Here is a 16481-nt window from a genome sequence, read left to right on the forward strand (position 1 = left end):
TCAACTGGGATTTTCATGTTTCTGTAGTCAATTCTGGTCCCATAGGCCGGCTTCTCTGCCACTGAGGGACTGGCTGGCTCTCAGCCAGGGGCCCACGATTCTCTTCCATGTGGTCTCCCATCCTCTAGCAGGGGAGCCTGGGCATATTTACACAGCAGAAACAGAGATCCAAGAAAGAAAAAGGAAACAAGCAAAGTCTCTTAAGCCAAGACTTAAAATTGGCAATAGTCACTCCTAATGCAAAGCTAAAGAAGTCACAAAGCCAGCCCAGATTCAAAGACTCTTTCCTCCAGAGCAGCTGAAAAGTCAGTGCAAAGAGCAAGGACATAGGGAGGAGTGAAGAACTATGGCTAGACACACTTAAATCATTAAAATCACAACTACTTACTGTAGGGTCCACCACGGGCACCTGGAATTTATAAATGATCTTTTATTTATATATGACAGTGGAAAGCATTACAATATTTATTACACATATAGAGCAAAATTTTCATCTCTCTGGTTGTATACAAAGTATATCTTCATACCTGTACTTTGGATAATAATGATCACCACATTCCACCATCATTCATAACCCCATGCTCCCTCCCTTCCCCTCCTACCCCTCTGCCCTATCTAGAGTTCCTCTATTCCTCCCATGCTCCCTCTTCCTACCCCACTATGAATCAGCCTCCTTATATCAGAGAAAACACTCGGCATTTGTTTTTTGTGGGGATTGGTTAACTTAAGTTGGCATTATCTTCTCTAACTCCATCCATTTACCTACAAATGCCATGATTTTATTCTCTTTTATTGCTGAGTAATAGTCCATTGTGTATATATACCACATTTTTTAATCCATTCATCTACTGAAGGACATCTAGGGTGGTTCCACAGTTTAGCTATTGTGAATTGTGCTGCTATAAACACTGACTTGGCTGTGTGCCTGTAGTATGCTCTTTTTAAGTCCTTTGGGTGACCTTTAAGAGGTTTAGAAATTTTCTCAAATTGATTGCAGAATATATTCCTCCACATTTACATTAAATAACAGTCAGTTCATTTAACAATTTTTCTTTAGATTTTCCATGTTGCCATCCCTTGCTTTCCAAAGTGGAATAACAATGATTTGTTCATTCAAATCTCTAATGAAGAAGCAATAAAAGAAAAAAAATTAGTATACAAGTAAAATTCATCTACCAGTATTTCCTCTTTTATTCAAACTATTTACACCACTGTAATAGACATATCCTAAAATTATACTTTCCCCCCTCATGACTGGAGATTGATGCCAGGGCCTCCCACACCAACACTGAACTATAAAGCTCAGTGCTCACTTCTTTTCATTTTTTGAGACAAGTTCTCACTAAATCACCAAGGCTGGCCTAGAAATTGCAATTCTCCTGCCTCAGTAGCTGAGATTATGGGCGTGCACCATTGCACCTGGCTCTAAATTATACATTAAGAGAATTCACACTAGGTTGGTTTAATATAAGAATAAAGCATAGACCTTTCAAAAAGAAATCTGATCCTGGACAGTTACACCAGGAACAGAGGCCTAAGAGGTGCCAGTTTTCTTAATGTCATGTCACCTGTGTCCCTTCTCCTGCTTAGGAATCTGTCTAGATACTCACATGCTCCAAAAACATTTCATCTTAAAACTACATGTGATTGAGGCCCTTGTAAACAACTAAACTGTTTTTGCAGCCTGGGTTAAAACAAAATGAATGGAAAAGATCTAATTTATCTTAACTGTCAGATAAACACATTCATTTTACTTGCAATGTTTGTGGTACATTTCACCTGACTTTCTCTGGGATTTAAACCTTATAAAATTTGCTGAATCCAACTAAGCTACAAAAATAGTATATATACCATACTATATCCTATATCTTGTGAAGGAAAGAAATGAGCCTTATGTTCATACTCTGAACAGCAAAATCTTTCCAGTCAATATAACTCTTCACTGATTCATACATTGGCTGTTTTGACCCTTGCCTCTTATTGCATCTCTTCAAGTAACAAACGAACAACAAAAAACTGTTTTCCAGATCACCAGTTAAGTCTGCTCCCCTGTCTCTGATCCCTTCATATTCGTATGCAACACAGCAAACACTTGCTATGACTGATTTACAGTCTTTTCCATCACAGTGTGAGCTCCACTTGGCAGTGGTCAGCTTTACTCTGTTCACTGGCTATACCTCAGCACAACAGGTATGATGATTTTCCAATGAATTTTGCCAAGTTGAAGAAAAAAAAAAGCTGACAACTCAGAAAAATATACATACCAGGTTAGAATAATGGTTACCTTTGGGGAGCAGAGAGTGGGCAGTGCCTAGAGGGGGCAGGAAGGGTATCAGAGTCGCTATGAATGTTCTTTTCTGACCTAGTGGAGGTTACATGGGCACCTTCCTTCACCAGCTGATCACTGGTTGAATTGTATGCTTGTGGGGTCTGTGTGCTTCTGAATGTGACCCACTCAAGCAACAAAAGTTTAAGTCTGTCAAAATTTTTTGATAAAGGAAATTACAAGGATTCAGTGACTGACATTAATCAAGAATATTGGGCATCAGTTCTGAAAACTAAAGTTAAACTTCGACTGGGGACCACAACGCTATTTTATGTCAGTCAGTACATGCTCAGCCATGGAAACTCACCAGATGTTTTCTACCACATCACAGTCACAATGGGAAAAGTCCACTGAGACAATACACATAAGGTGCTTAAAATGGCACCACATACATGGTAAATGCTACGTTAGCTATAAATACTTCAAAACACACCACAGTAGTTCCAAAATCTAAAGCTTTAACCTTAGATCACAAACAAATTTTCTTCATTAGAATCCAGGGTGAGAGGTCTGGGAGTGAAGCTCAGTGGTAGAGCATGTGCTTATCATGCAATCCCTAGCACCAAAAAAAAAAAAAAAAAAAAAAGCTCAATTTTTCCCCTACCTTTTTCAAAACAGCTTTCATAGCCTGACTGAAGCAGTACTTTAATTTACATAATTTACAGTTATGGCATTCACACCACCATCTGGTTTATTTCAGTCAAATCTGAGGAACTCTAAGCTCCAAGGCTGAGAATCATGGAGTACCTATGCTGAAACAGAACAGGGATCCTCTGGCCCAGTCTTTCAACAAGCAAATCACTGGGACAGGTGTTTCCTGGTCTCCCACACCAGAGATTCTGATTCACTTAGTTTCAGAGCAGAACCCAGGAATTTGCATTTTTTAACAAATTCTTCAAGTAATTCCTCAGAGAACACTAAGTTTCGTTTTATAGATGAGCAAAATGGAGACCAGCAGGGAAAGGACTTGCTGAGGGTCTTCTTTGTAGGTAAGGAACACCCAAGGACTAGAATGAAGACTGGCCTTTACACACCAGTGTTATTTTCATGACTCCATACTGTAAGGCTCAGGATCCAGAGGGAGTCCACCCTAAACTTTGGCTTCTTCCATTGAGCCCTGAAGCCTTTTACTTTAACTGGAGAGAAACAAAAACCCAGCTTTTGTTAGGAATGCAGAGCCAGGTTCTTTGGAAACCTAATTTAAGTCACAGCACCTATATATATATAGGTGCTCTGACTTAAATTATATATATACATACATACATATACATACATATATATACATACATACATACACACACACACACACACACACACACACACAATACACACACTGTGTGACTCTGATAGTTATTTGTATGCTTTGGTTTCTTCCTTTATAAAGTGGCAAAACAATATTTAGGTTTGCAGGATGTTGTGAAGAGTTACTACAAAACTAGCACAGAGCTTGGCCAATAAAGGGATTGCAGTAAGTACTGGCTAGTACTGATTCCAAATGGCACTAAACTACATTCTTCGTTCTCCTGCAGGAGTGTTCTCAGAACGTAGTCCCCTAAAACAGAATTGCCTGGAAGTGCCTGTTTAAAACATAGATTTTTGGAACTAGCCCCTCCATAAGACCTAATGAATCAGAATCACTGGAGTAGGGCCCACAAGTCTGCATTAACAAGCAAGCACCTTAGAACCTTTCTCTGCCTACAAAAGTATGAGATACATTATCCACATAGCTATGGACAAAGAGTGACTCTTGTCAATGAAAACATGCATATCAAAGGAAACCAGGTAGTGCTGAACATTTTAATCTGATAAGATCAATTTTCTGCTAAAAAGGAGATGAGTGAGTGCCACCTACTGTTTCATTTTAGAATGCAATGCTGAGGTTGGTTCAAGTCCCCTCTCGGCAATTGAATTCACCTTGAAAAATAAATCAGTCTTGAACAAGATATCCAAAGTACTGTTGCTAGGAGAGGAAAATGGGCTTTATTTAAACAAGCTTGAAATTTGAAGAGTTTATGGAGTTTTTGATTAGTATACTTAACTCCTCTAATTTAAAGTTACTGCTAGAACAGTAAAGGAATATATAATCATTCCCACACCAGTCTACACTGAGGGTGAAAGGAAAACAGAACTGCTGAAAGTGCCCTAAAATACTGTAAAGAAGCAACATGCAGCCACACTTACCCCACGACACCCTCCTCTGGCCCCAAGGGGAAATCAAGTGAATTAGGACGAGCTTCTTAGAACATTCTATTCAATCCCTGTACAGAAACTGCCATCTGCAGGACACTGGTTGAAAAGCTAATATTCCCTTCAAAAGACACTCAGAAACCCTTATGAAATACAGTCTGCGACTGAAGTTGAAAGCCAACTTCCCCTTCGAGCTTCCAAATGCACAAAACATACCCAGAGGCTCAAGAGAGATGGGCAAGACCTTATAAATATTCATATAAAATATGCAGTTATATACCACGTTTCAATAATTCCACGACAAATCGTAAAAAGCAGTTGTCTTTAATTTTTATTTTTAAAAAATAAATGACAAAATATATACACTGTGGAGTCTGAATTTCACCATCACAGAGTGTGAATGATGGTCCGGTTGCGAAGCTCCTGAATGTACTCCTTGGCATGGGCGACTGCTGTCTTCGGTGCCTCAGGTGGAGGTGGGGGTCCTTCCACCAGCTTCACAAAATAATGGCAATAAACCTTCTCCATGATCCCACAGCGACCCCTGCCATGGTAACGGATGCGTTTCAGGCACTGGCCTCGCCCTGAGGTGGACTGAGCTACAAGGGAGGAAAGAGAGTTAGAGGAAATGACTGCTCCCCACAAGACCACAGCTTGATCAGTGGAGCAACCCGTGACCTTTCCTCACCTAGATCCTAGCATTCATTACATGAGCCTCACTGGCTGGCTGAAGTAGGCTCATCTCTACACAAGTACTTCCTGAGCACCAAGGGCCAAGCACTATTCTAGGTGCTGAAGAAACAAGATAAGGTAAGGCCCCTACCTCCACACCACTCACATTCTGGAGGGGGAAAACACAGTCATTCTGGTTGGTGGCAAGTACAATGAATTAATTAAATCAGAGATGTGACAGAGACTGATGCGATGGTGGGGGCAACTTCACATTGAGGATGTCAAGAGGCATCCCTGAGGAAGAAACATTTGATCTAAGGTGAGAATGAGTCATTCCAGCAAATGTCTAAGGAGAAAGTATTCCAGGCAGAGGGAACATTTGGAAGGAATGTACTTGGCTTGTTTCAGGAAGAAAAAAAGACCAGCATGCTAAACTATATTAAGCAAGGGTAAGTGTGGCACAAAAAAGAGAAAGGAATCCGAGATGAAGACAGGGACAGGTTACACAGGGCCCTACAGGCTGGGGTCAAGAGTTCTAATTGATTCTTCTATACTTGTGATGACAAGCCACTGGAGCCAGGGGTTCCCAAATTTGCCCCTAAGACTACACCAGACTAACCTAGGGAACACATTTAAAATATGACACTGATACCCCCATCTCTGGGGATTCTAATTTAGTATATTTAAAGTGGGTCTTCGAAATCAAATCCCTAGCAAATACTCCCATCTGAAATTTTGATTCACAGCCAGTTTTAGGAATGTGGATAGCACCTCACCCTCAGCTCCCCTCTGTCATGTGGCCTATCAAAGTCTAACCTCGGAATTCTGAAGAAATCTTTTAAATAGTTCGTAAGAGACTGATCACTTGTTCACTCTTAGTAGTAGCCACCTTCTACTATTTCCTAAATATATTTAGTCAGTTACTTTTTGAGTTAATAAGCCTTTTAAGAAAGTAAATTTTACAGAATGTATATCAACCCATCCATTTCAACACTTGGTATTCCTACATTCTTACTGTAATCTAACTTTATAAATACAAGGACGATATCTAAGTAATATGGACAACCCTGTAACCACAACACCCTGTTCTGGAGTGGGTTCCAGCAGAAGCTCCTCCAAGCTTTGCCAGAGAGAAAGCTAAGGATGAAAGTGATTAAGAAAGCTGCCTAGGGTCTCAGTGAAGTGTCACTCGCCTTTACACTAACTCCATCTACTCAGAACTGAAAACATTAGTAAGAATTTTCAGAAAGAAAACAGCTTCATGAAATTCATTTGGAAAAATAAGAGACTCAAAGAGCCAAAGAAATCCTTTGCAAGATGAGTGAAGCAGGAGGCATAACAACACCAGACTTGGGCTGGGGATGTGGCTCAAGTGGTAGCGCGCTCGCCTGGCATGCGTGCAGCCCGGGTTCGATCCTCAGCACCACATACAAACAAAGATATTGTGTCCGCCGAAAACTAAAAAATAAATATTAAAATTCTCTTTCTCCCTCTCTTCTCTCACTCTCTCTTAAAAAAAAAAAAAAAAAAAAAAAAAACACCAGACTTTACACTACGCTACAGAGCCATAATGACAAAAACGGCATGGTACTGGCACCAAAACTGACACTTGGCCAATGGTACAGAATGGAAGACACAGAAACAAACCCACATAAACACAGTTATCTCATACTAGACAAAGGTGCCAAAAATATACATTGCAGAAAAGACAGCCTCTTCAACAACTGGTGATGGGAAAACTGGAAATCCACATGTAGCAAAATGAAATTAAACCCCTATCTCTTACCATGCACAATCAAAACTTAAAGTAGATCAAAGACTCAGGCACGAGAACAGAGACCCTGCACCTAATAGTAGAAAAAGTAGGTCCAAATCTTCACCATACCAGCTTAGGAACTGATTTCCTTAACAAGACTCCTAAAGTGCGAGAAATAAAATCAAAATTCAATAAATGGGATGGAATCAAACAAAGAAGCTTCTTCTCAGCAAAGGAAACAATCAACAACCTGAAGAGAGAGCCTACAGAATGGGAGAAAATCTTTACCACATGCACCTCAGATAAGAGCATTAATCTCCAGGATATATAAAGAACTCAAAAAACTTAAGACCAAAAAATTTTTTTAAATAACCCAATCAGAGGGCTGGGGTTGTGGCTCATGGGTAGAGCACTCGCCTCTCACATGTGAGACCCTGGGTTCGATCCTCAGCACCACATAAAAATAAATAAACAAAATAAAGACAAAAAAAAAAGAAATAACCCAATCAATAAATGAGCTAAGGAACTGAATGGGCACTTTACAGAAGAAGAAATACAATCAGTCAATAAGTATATGAAAAAATGTTCCACATCTCTAGCAATTAGAGAAATTCAAATCAAAACTACTCTAAGACTTCATCATCTCACTCCACTCATCATCTCACTCCAAAAATACAAGCAACAATAAGTGTTGGCAAGGATGTGGGGGAAAAGGTACATTCATACCTTGCTGATAGGACTGCAAATTAGTGCAGCCACTCTGGAAAGCAATATGGAGATTCCTCAGAAAACTTGAAATGGACCCACCATTTGACCCAGCTATTCCACTCCTCAGTTTATACCCAAAGAATATAAAATGAGCATACCTACAGTGATAACAGCCTCATCAATGTTTATAGGACGGACCTCAATTCAACAATAGCTGAACTGTGGAACCAACCAAGGTGCCCTTCAACATATGAATGGATAAAGTGTGGTATGTATACACAATGGAGTATTACTCAGCCTTAAAAAAAAAGAATGAAATTACAGCATTTGCCAGTAAATGGATGGAGCTGGAGAATATCATTCTACACGAAAAAAAAAAGCCAACCCCAAAAAACTAAAAGCCAAATGTTTTCTCTGATAAGTGGATGCTAACTCACAATAAGGGTGTGAGGGACTAGGGAAGAATAGAGGTACTTTGGATTAGACAGAGGGAGTAAAGGGAGAAGGGGTATGGCGGTAGGAAGAACAGTAGAATAAATTGGACATTATTACTGTATGTACATATATAACTATATGATCGGTGTGATTCTACATCATGTACAACCAGAAGAATAAGAAGTTGTACTCCATTTATGTAGGACATGTCAAAGTGCATTTTCTACTGTCATGTGTAATTAATTAGAACGTATTTAAAAACAAACAACAGCCTTACACACTTTGAGTAAGCACTAGGTTCCCTGGATCAACCTGCCTGGTGGAAACCTACAAATAAGAATGGTGAAACAGAAGTGAGCAGGAGATTTCTAAAAAGCATTTTACAAACAAGATGGCTACTTCTATCTAAAACTGCTACTGCACCCTACAAGAGCACCAATCTCCAAATACACTGAAGATAAGGAACACAACTCTATCGAAGAAGCACTGAAACTAGTCAACTGCACACACTATACGATCCATCAAAATACAATGATCAACCCTACAGATGTTTAAACTCCCATTTTCCTTCCATCTCCCCACAAGCACAAACTTCAGAGCGGGTCTGCACAAGAACAAAAACACAATACCTGCCAAGTACCAGCCATGATTCCATCACAAAGCCATGAAAGGTCACCTACCCATCTTTCACCACACAATGCCATCATTTCTTTGTGTCAAAACAAATTCTTCTGAAAAGCCAATATTCTTTATTATCCAGTAACAGGAATGCTCACAACAGCCACTGCTATGGTTTAGATCTGGAATGTCCCCCAAAAGCCCATGCATGTTTAAGGATTAGTCCCCAGTTTGGTGCTCTTGGGAGGTGACAGAAACTTTGGGAGATGAAGCCTAGAGGGAGGTTTTCCCGTCGTTGGGGGCGTGCCCTTGAAGGTACTGCAGGAACCTGTCTCATCCTTTCTTTACCTCCAGCCCTGAGGTAAAAGGTTTCACCACATGCTGCTACCATGATGTTGCAGGTTTACAAGTGGCCAAAAAGCAATAGGGTCATGGCCTGATGACCATGGCCTAAAACCTCCAAAACTATAGCTAAAATTAAACTCTCCTCTTTTTAAACTGACTGGTCTCAGATGTTTCTTACAGTAATGAAAAGTTGACTAATCTCTCCTCTACTAATCCTCTATGTTAGGGGGTTTCAAACTGCCTTTGTTATGGAACCACTGCAACTAAAATGGCACAATATAGAGATAGACACCACTGTCATGTGAATCTGTTCTCATTGAAACAAGTGGGGAAAGACTCACAATGGTGCCACTCCACTTGACAAATATTTACTGAGTACCCACTGGGTACCAGGCTCAATAATGGGCTCCAAGGGTATAACATGACCAAGATATCATGGGCCCTATCCCAAAGGCCCCTCTGAGGACAATTTCAAAACCACTGCTTATAGTTAACAGTCTCAGTGAACTTAACTTTAATAACATAAATCTCTTGCCCAAAAACTTCCTGTGATTCCTCTTCAATGTAGCTTCAAGCAAATGCCACAACCTACCATGTTCAGCCCCCTAGAAACCTGGGCCTAGCCTACTCTACTCTTCCAATTACATCTACTCCACCTCCTTCACTTTGTCCCACTCATAGTTATATCACACAATTTCTGCTCCTTCTAGTCTATGTGCCTTTGCTTAAATGGTTACCCCACTTAAAAAATATGCTCTTCTCCTAGACCCTACTCCAGTTTCCCAAAACCTACCCACAAAGGCCAAACTTTCCTGGAAAATATCCATGACTACTCTAACCCATACTGATAGCATGTCTCTGTATTACTCTTTTAGGTCCCAAATCAAACACTATCTTTATAAATGCTTATTTTTCATATGTAGAAATCTCTTCCTCAACCACTTACATTCCTTTTGTACTACCGCCAAAAAATCCACAAAGAACAGAAATTATTGTGAAAATCATCCTCTGCTAATTAATATCATTATTAAATAATTATATCCTATAGATGAATGGATAAAAAAAAGTGGCATCTATATACAATGGAGTATTATGCAGCACTAAGAAATGACAAAATCATAGAATTTGCAGGGAAATGGATGGCATTAGAGCAGATTATGCTAAGTGAAGCTAGCCAAGCCCTAAAAAACAAATACCAAATGTCTTCTTTGATATAAAGAGAGCAACTAAGAACAGAACAGGAAGGAAGAGCATGAGGAAAAGACTAACAGTAAACAAAGACAAATGGGGGGAGAGAAAGGGAGAGAGAAGGGAAAGCATATGGAAATGGTAGGAGACCTTCAATGATACACAAAATTATAAGAGGTTATGAGGGGCAAGGGGGAGGAGGGAAAAGGGGAGAGAATTGAACAACAGCAGAGGAGGTAGAGAGGGAAGATGGGATGGGAGGGGAGGGGAGGGGGGATAGTAGGGGATAGGAAAGGTAGCAGAATACAACAGTCACTAATATGCCATTATGTAATAATGTGAGTATGTAACAGATGTGATTCTGCAATCTGTATTTGGAGTAAAAATGGGAGTTCAAAACCCAATTGAGTCTAATGTATGAAAGATGATACATCATGAGCTCTGTAATGTTTTGAACAATCAATTAAAAATAAATAAATAAATAAATATATCCTTAGAAATTTACTCAAATTCTGATACAAGTTTCAAAGTTTTCCAAAATACATATAATGCTAATGGTATATATGGTTTTGTTCCAACTTAGAACTTATGTATCCTTCCGAAAGAATATTACTGTAAAAGAACAAAATTACATGTGCTAGATGTTTTAAACTGATATATAAGGTTTATCATTACTAATTATGTAGGTGGTATGCACAGTTTAAGTATTCAAATAATTTTTAAATGAAAGAAAACATTAAAACATCACAAAAATGGGAATGACCTATGCTTCTAAGATAATACCCAATAGGTATCATATATTTAAAATATTGTCAATGTTTTGATTGTATGTGAATCTAAACATTTTAACATTAGAAGCCCTCCCAACTCCCATTTCATCACTCTAATCCCAGAAGACTGATGTACAAAGGCAGCTGATCACTTTCTCTAAAGTGAATCATTTTAGATGCCATGAATCACTACACAGTGACATCAGTCCACTTGTTAAGTTCTGTTCACAATGTCGTCAGTCATCATTATAAGTTTGAAAAGGAAATGAACTTTCTAAATCTGTAGTTGTGCAACACCAGATATCAGCTTTAGAACAATGACAGACATCTGAAGGAATCACCTTATAACGAGAACCAAAAAAGCATTTTCCTTTAAATATGTACACTTATTTCAGGGCCCTGAAAGAGCACTAATAAACCAAAATGGCAGCCAATAAGTAATTAGTCTTTCAAAATTCTAAGAGAAGTCTATGAAATGAAATGACTATACCTTTCCAAGAACAAAATGAAATAACTGGTTTCCCACATTTTATAAGAATCACTAGGGTGCTTATTAAAGTTTCCCAGGTCTGCCCCCTAGGGTTTCTGGTTCAGTAGGATTGGGGCAAGGTCTGAGTATGTAAGAACCTCATAGGATTCTTATTAATAAGTTTGGCAAAAAATAGTGATAGAATGTCTACATGACATGGAAAAAAGATATTTCATCTGCCTGAGGGTATTCATCTCTTGATTATGGAAGTAGGCATATCAAAAGACTTAATAATTTTTTAAAATTTTAAGACAAATCCAAACTTCTTAGTCCTAATGAAGAAAAATTATTTATACACAAAACTCAACAGACTGTAGGTGGGGCAGAGATTTTCAGCAGAATTAAAGGCCCATCTGTATAGGACTAGTAAAGTATATTTTTGCTTAAAGGCAACACTGGACTTTGCTCTTTCACTTAAGCTCCTCAGCGCACCCCTCTCTCCCCTGCCTATCTTTTCCCCTCCCTCCCTCTCTCTCTCTTTACCATAATTATTGAGACTCTCTTCACTATAATTATTGAAAAGGATTTAAAGAAAGTTTGTGAAAAAGATTTAAAGACAATCCCAATTTCATTTGTATCTGAATCCATTACAAAGTCTAACTGCTAAGTATCTCATATCCCTATGAAATTGAATAAAATTAATTAAATTTGATTTGATATTCAGAATCATAGAGCAGGAAAGGTCAGTCACCAAGGTTTTAAGCAAATGGGTTGACTCCTTATCCTTTTCATCCCATCTAATGATTCTGGGCTCTTTCCTAGTATTTATGCACGCTGCTTCCAGAAGAAAATGCTCATGATTTTGAACTATTGTGGCCCTGCATCTTCTGAGTTGCCAATTTGATTTCCCTCTACATTTGTGCATGTATCAGAATAAAATTAGTTATAAAGAAGTCAGCTTTAAAGTAAGACATTTCAATTGAAAACCATAACTAATTTGAATTTAAGGAGGAGGTGTGGTTGCTAGCATTAATTCTAGGGTAAGCAGAGATGAGATTTTTTAACTTAAGCAAAATATCTCCAGTAGGGCAGAGATTATGTGACATAGTACATTTTAGATTATTTCTTTTTAATCTAATTGCTGGAAAAATTAAAAGTACAACTAATTCCACCTGTAATGTATCAGCCCTCCAATTTCTAAAGAATAACAGTTCCCAGGATCTGAATTAGAATATCTTTAGATAAAATAATCCTTCTTTAATATGTAGGTTTGACAGATGAAGAAAATTCTGCCTCAAGAGCAACATATTTGATCAGAAAACTGCTGATGTTAGGAGTAACTGCTGCTGAACTGAAAGGAAAAAAATAAGTCCAGCTAGTGTCCATTTTACCAAGGCTCTGTCATAACTGTTGATCTCCTCATAAGACAAGAGCTATGTGAAGGTATGCTGCAAAGAATCCCCTACATTTATTTGTATAGCACATCACGCTTCCCAAACATTTCCATCTACACTTATCGAATCTGATGTGGAACAAACACATAAAAGCAGAGATAATGGTTTAGGACATAATAACAAAGGGATACAAACATCTGGGTCAAGTGAACCTTCCAAGTTCCCTTGGCTTTGACAGTTCAAGAGATTTTCCATCCTGATAACTTGAAGGTTAAATTATAGACACTTTTATGGCTTAGGAACCTGGCATGGTACATATAAAGATATTTTAAGTCCACATGTGATTACTCACTGCCTTCCAGTCGACAAAGAATTTAATGGTTTTTTTTTTAATCACCTATGTTCTTTCTTAGTTTTTGTATGATTAAAGGATCATGCTAGTACCCATCTTGAAATGGGTTATTTAATAATTATTGGCAAGAGATTTCATGATCTAGTCTCATTCAGAACAAGAATAAAATAGTAGTTAATATTACTTATAACAGATTAGCATCGATATGTTTAAGGTTGAAGAATAAGCCACTGGCAGCAATTTTCACTGTCAAAGCAACCTAAGTAGTTAGATATCAAATACTGTCGTTAGATAGGGAATATGGCATCAGCACTGAAAGACACTTTTAATGCTAAGATTATTAAAAATCTTACCTATATATAAATTGGATCTGAATTCCACATTGTGGTCTCTCACTGCCATATCTTGTGCTTCTAAAAGAACCTTAAACAAGGAAAAGAAAGGCATTCTCATATGGCTAATCCTGAACTAAAACAGAATTAAATTTCTCATCTCTTGTTATCTCTGTTAATATGACTGCTAATCACAGGCCTCCATTTTATAGTCAGTTTTAAAAAGAGAAAATCAAATGATGAAAGTACTAAGGATAAGGGATACAGTGAGCTTTCCCTCCTCAGATAAGAATAGCTATTGCAGGAATGCAGTCTATCCTGCTGGATTTTAAGTGATATGTGTAAGCCATAAAGGAACACGGCAGTGCTTGTAAGCAGTGCTCGTGACAAGGCACACGATGCCTTTCAGTCAGGAACTCGTCAAAAAGTCCAAGAAATTCAAGAGCTACATCTTATTGAAAATTCTAAACTTTGGATCCAAAGTAAGTATAAACAACATCAGTTCACAAAATCAAAAAGCTAAAATTATTTTTCAAAAAAAAACTAAAATTATAAATTGATGCTCCATAGATATTTTCAAATAAGTTAACTTCCTCACATTTTTTAAAAAATAGGACAATTTGTCAGAAATAACAGAAACTAGATCTTTTACTCCTTTAAAGAATGAGGTCCAATGCTGAGCAACAGACACTTGGCGAATGCATTTTGAACTGGTTCACGCAAGACCAAGCTCTACATGGGAGGCCTGAATCCACCAATCTCAACTAGTCAACTACAACCTGAAAAGTAAGAACTGACTTTAGAGGCGAATTAACTGAAGAGAGAAAAAATAATGCTGAAATACCTATATAAGGGATAATGGTGACTCAGCTTTTTGAAAAAGGAACATCAGGGCCTAGAATGAGTCAGCACCACTGCCATTGGCACATTTGTACCTAGTGAATCAGCTACACTAGGAGTTGGCATGATCCGTATAAACCACCAGATCCAATTCCACTTAGTGTACACAGGCAAAACAAAACTGGACAGGATAAATGTCTTGTCCAAGGTCACAGGAAAAATATAAGAGAAAGGACGAGATTCCAATTCTCCACAGTTCCATTCCACTGCTCCTTCTATTCAGCTAGTTATAAAATCATAGGCTCTCTCTTGGAATTGGTCCCCTCTCCCAAAAGAATCTTCTAAAAAAATCACACCAAATCATTAAAAATAAGGTAATCACTTCATAGACTAAAAATAAATAAATGTATGGTGCAAATAAAAGCATCTTAAGAAAAAAAATGCTTAAAGCATACCACATTCCTGAGGAAAAAATTAATAAAACTAAGTTTAAATCTAAATCTGTATTATATAGAGTGAATACTTACACGAGAAGATTCAGGAAATTCTGGACTTGAGCTGAGTTTACTAACACCTGAAAGATAGCTGCATGTCCTTATCTCCTCCATTCCCAGCCTGACAAGCTTACCTCTTTAATTATTTGGGCCCCTTTTTTATCACTAAATTCCAACTGAGCCAAAGCTTGGTCAATGGACATTCCTCGTATCTAGAATTAAAGGGTGACAGACCAGAGAGAATAAATAAATTAGTTTATAAAATCAATGTTCCCTTTTCAGTGAAAAGCAGAAAGGCTTACAATAATCTGAATAACTTCTAGAAACAGTGAATTAAATCCACATAACAAGAAAACAAGTGTGAAGAGGGATACCACCCATCTTTAAATCAAAAGTGAACTTAAACACCTTAACTGTAAGGCCTGGGATGTAATAGTTTTAAGTACATTAAAAGAGAATGGCATGACAAAAAGATCACAAATTGGCAACAACTGCAATTAGCATTAAATGCATCTCTTCCATCTGCAGGATAAATTGCAACTACATTTGCTGCTTTTCTCTCATTTATAAATTTCATGTCTTGGGGAAAAAAAACTTAAAATCAACAGTATTAAAACGGATCAAATCAACTTTTACAGATAAGCAAGTAAGCTTCCTGTATGCTCTGGTTACAGCCAGCTCCTGGTGCCTTTGAAAACTAAATCAATGCGATTTAGTTTCTCAGAAAAAAGATTAAAACATGCAAAAATCATACTTCTCTGAACAATCACTTTTTAAATTATCTTCTTATTATCTGAACATGTATTATGCAGCTATATTCCTCACTGTTGGGGAAAATCAGGACAGGTATGTATTTATTGTTCAAATAATGGGGGGGATTCATGGCTTTGTTATTAAGCATTATATAGTAATAGTTATTTTAGCTTACCAATTTTGCCAAATACCACATCTTGTCTTTGCTATATTTTATTTGTCTTCGACAGTGGTAGACTTCCTTAGGGAAGAAAAAAAAAAAAAAACTGTAACAAGTTTATCAAAATGACATAAACTGTAGCAAGTTTATCAAAATAACAGTGATATACGCTGATCAAGTTTCTGCTTTCTATGCCCAATACAAATGCTGCCATTAAGAAATAATACATTCTAAAAATTTGGAGATTCTTTCTCCCTACAAAGTTGGATTTTTCTTAAATCACACTATGTTAAAAGATTAAAGAAACCAGGATGATGGTGGACACCTGTAATCCTAGCAACTCAAGAGGCTGAGGCAGGAGGATGGCAAATTCAAAGCCAGCCTCAGCAACTTAGCAAGGCCCTAAGCAACTCAGGGAAACTCTGTCTCAAAATAAAAATAAAAAAGGCTCAATGGTTAAGTACCCTTGGGTTCAATCCCCAGTCCCAAAAAAATAAAATAAAATAAAATTACTAAATAAGAAGTAGAAACTCTAAAAATGGTTAGTATGTGCCAACATTTGCAACATCTCTGTTCAGAAGGACAGTAAAAGGTTTGAATGAAAGTATCTTGAAACATTTTGCTGGTCAGCTTTTTTAATTTTCTGTTTCAAGTAGTGGACATACCTCGTTTCTTTTCTTTT

At 37.8% G+C, this 16481-nt stretch overlaps 1 protein-coding gene across 1 annotated transcript in view; it reads right to left on the reverse strand.

Annotated features, from left to right (window-relative positions):
- Positions 1 to 4818: 4818 nt before the first annotated feature.
- The window catches only part of MRPL22 (mitochondrial ribosomal protein L22), a 41964-nt gene continuing 30301 nt past the window's right edge, over positions 4819 to 16481 (reverse strand). The window contains exons 4-7 of the mRNA XM_081285433.1: positions 15815 to 15880; positions 15021 to 15098; positions 13574 to 13643; positions 4819 to 5112 (exon numbers count right to left, since the gene is read on the reverse strand). Of these exons, the coding sequence (XP_081141559.1) occupies positions 4901 to 5112; positions 13574 to 13643; positions 15021 to 15098; positions 15815 to 15880 (426 nt within the window). The 3' untranslated portion in view covers positions 4819 to 4900. The remainder of the gene's footprint in view (positions 5113 to 13573; positions 13644 to 15020; positions 15099 to 15814; positions 15881 to 16481) is intronic.

This window comes from Spermophilus citellus (assembly GCF_964194105.1).
Source record: "Spermophilus citellus genome assembly, chromosome: 1".
In the NCBI taxonomy this organism is placed as follows: domain Eukaryota; kingdom Metazoa; phylum Chordata; class Mammalia; order Rodentia; family Sciuridae; genus Spermophilus; species Spermophilus citellus.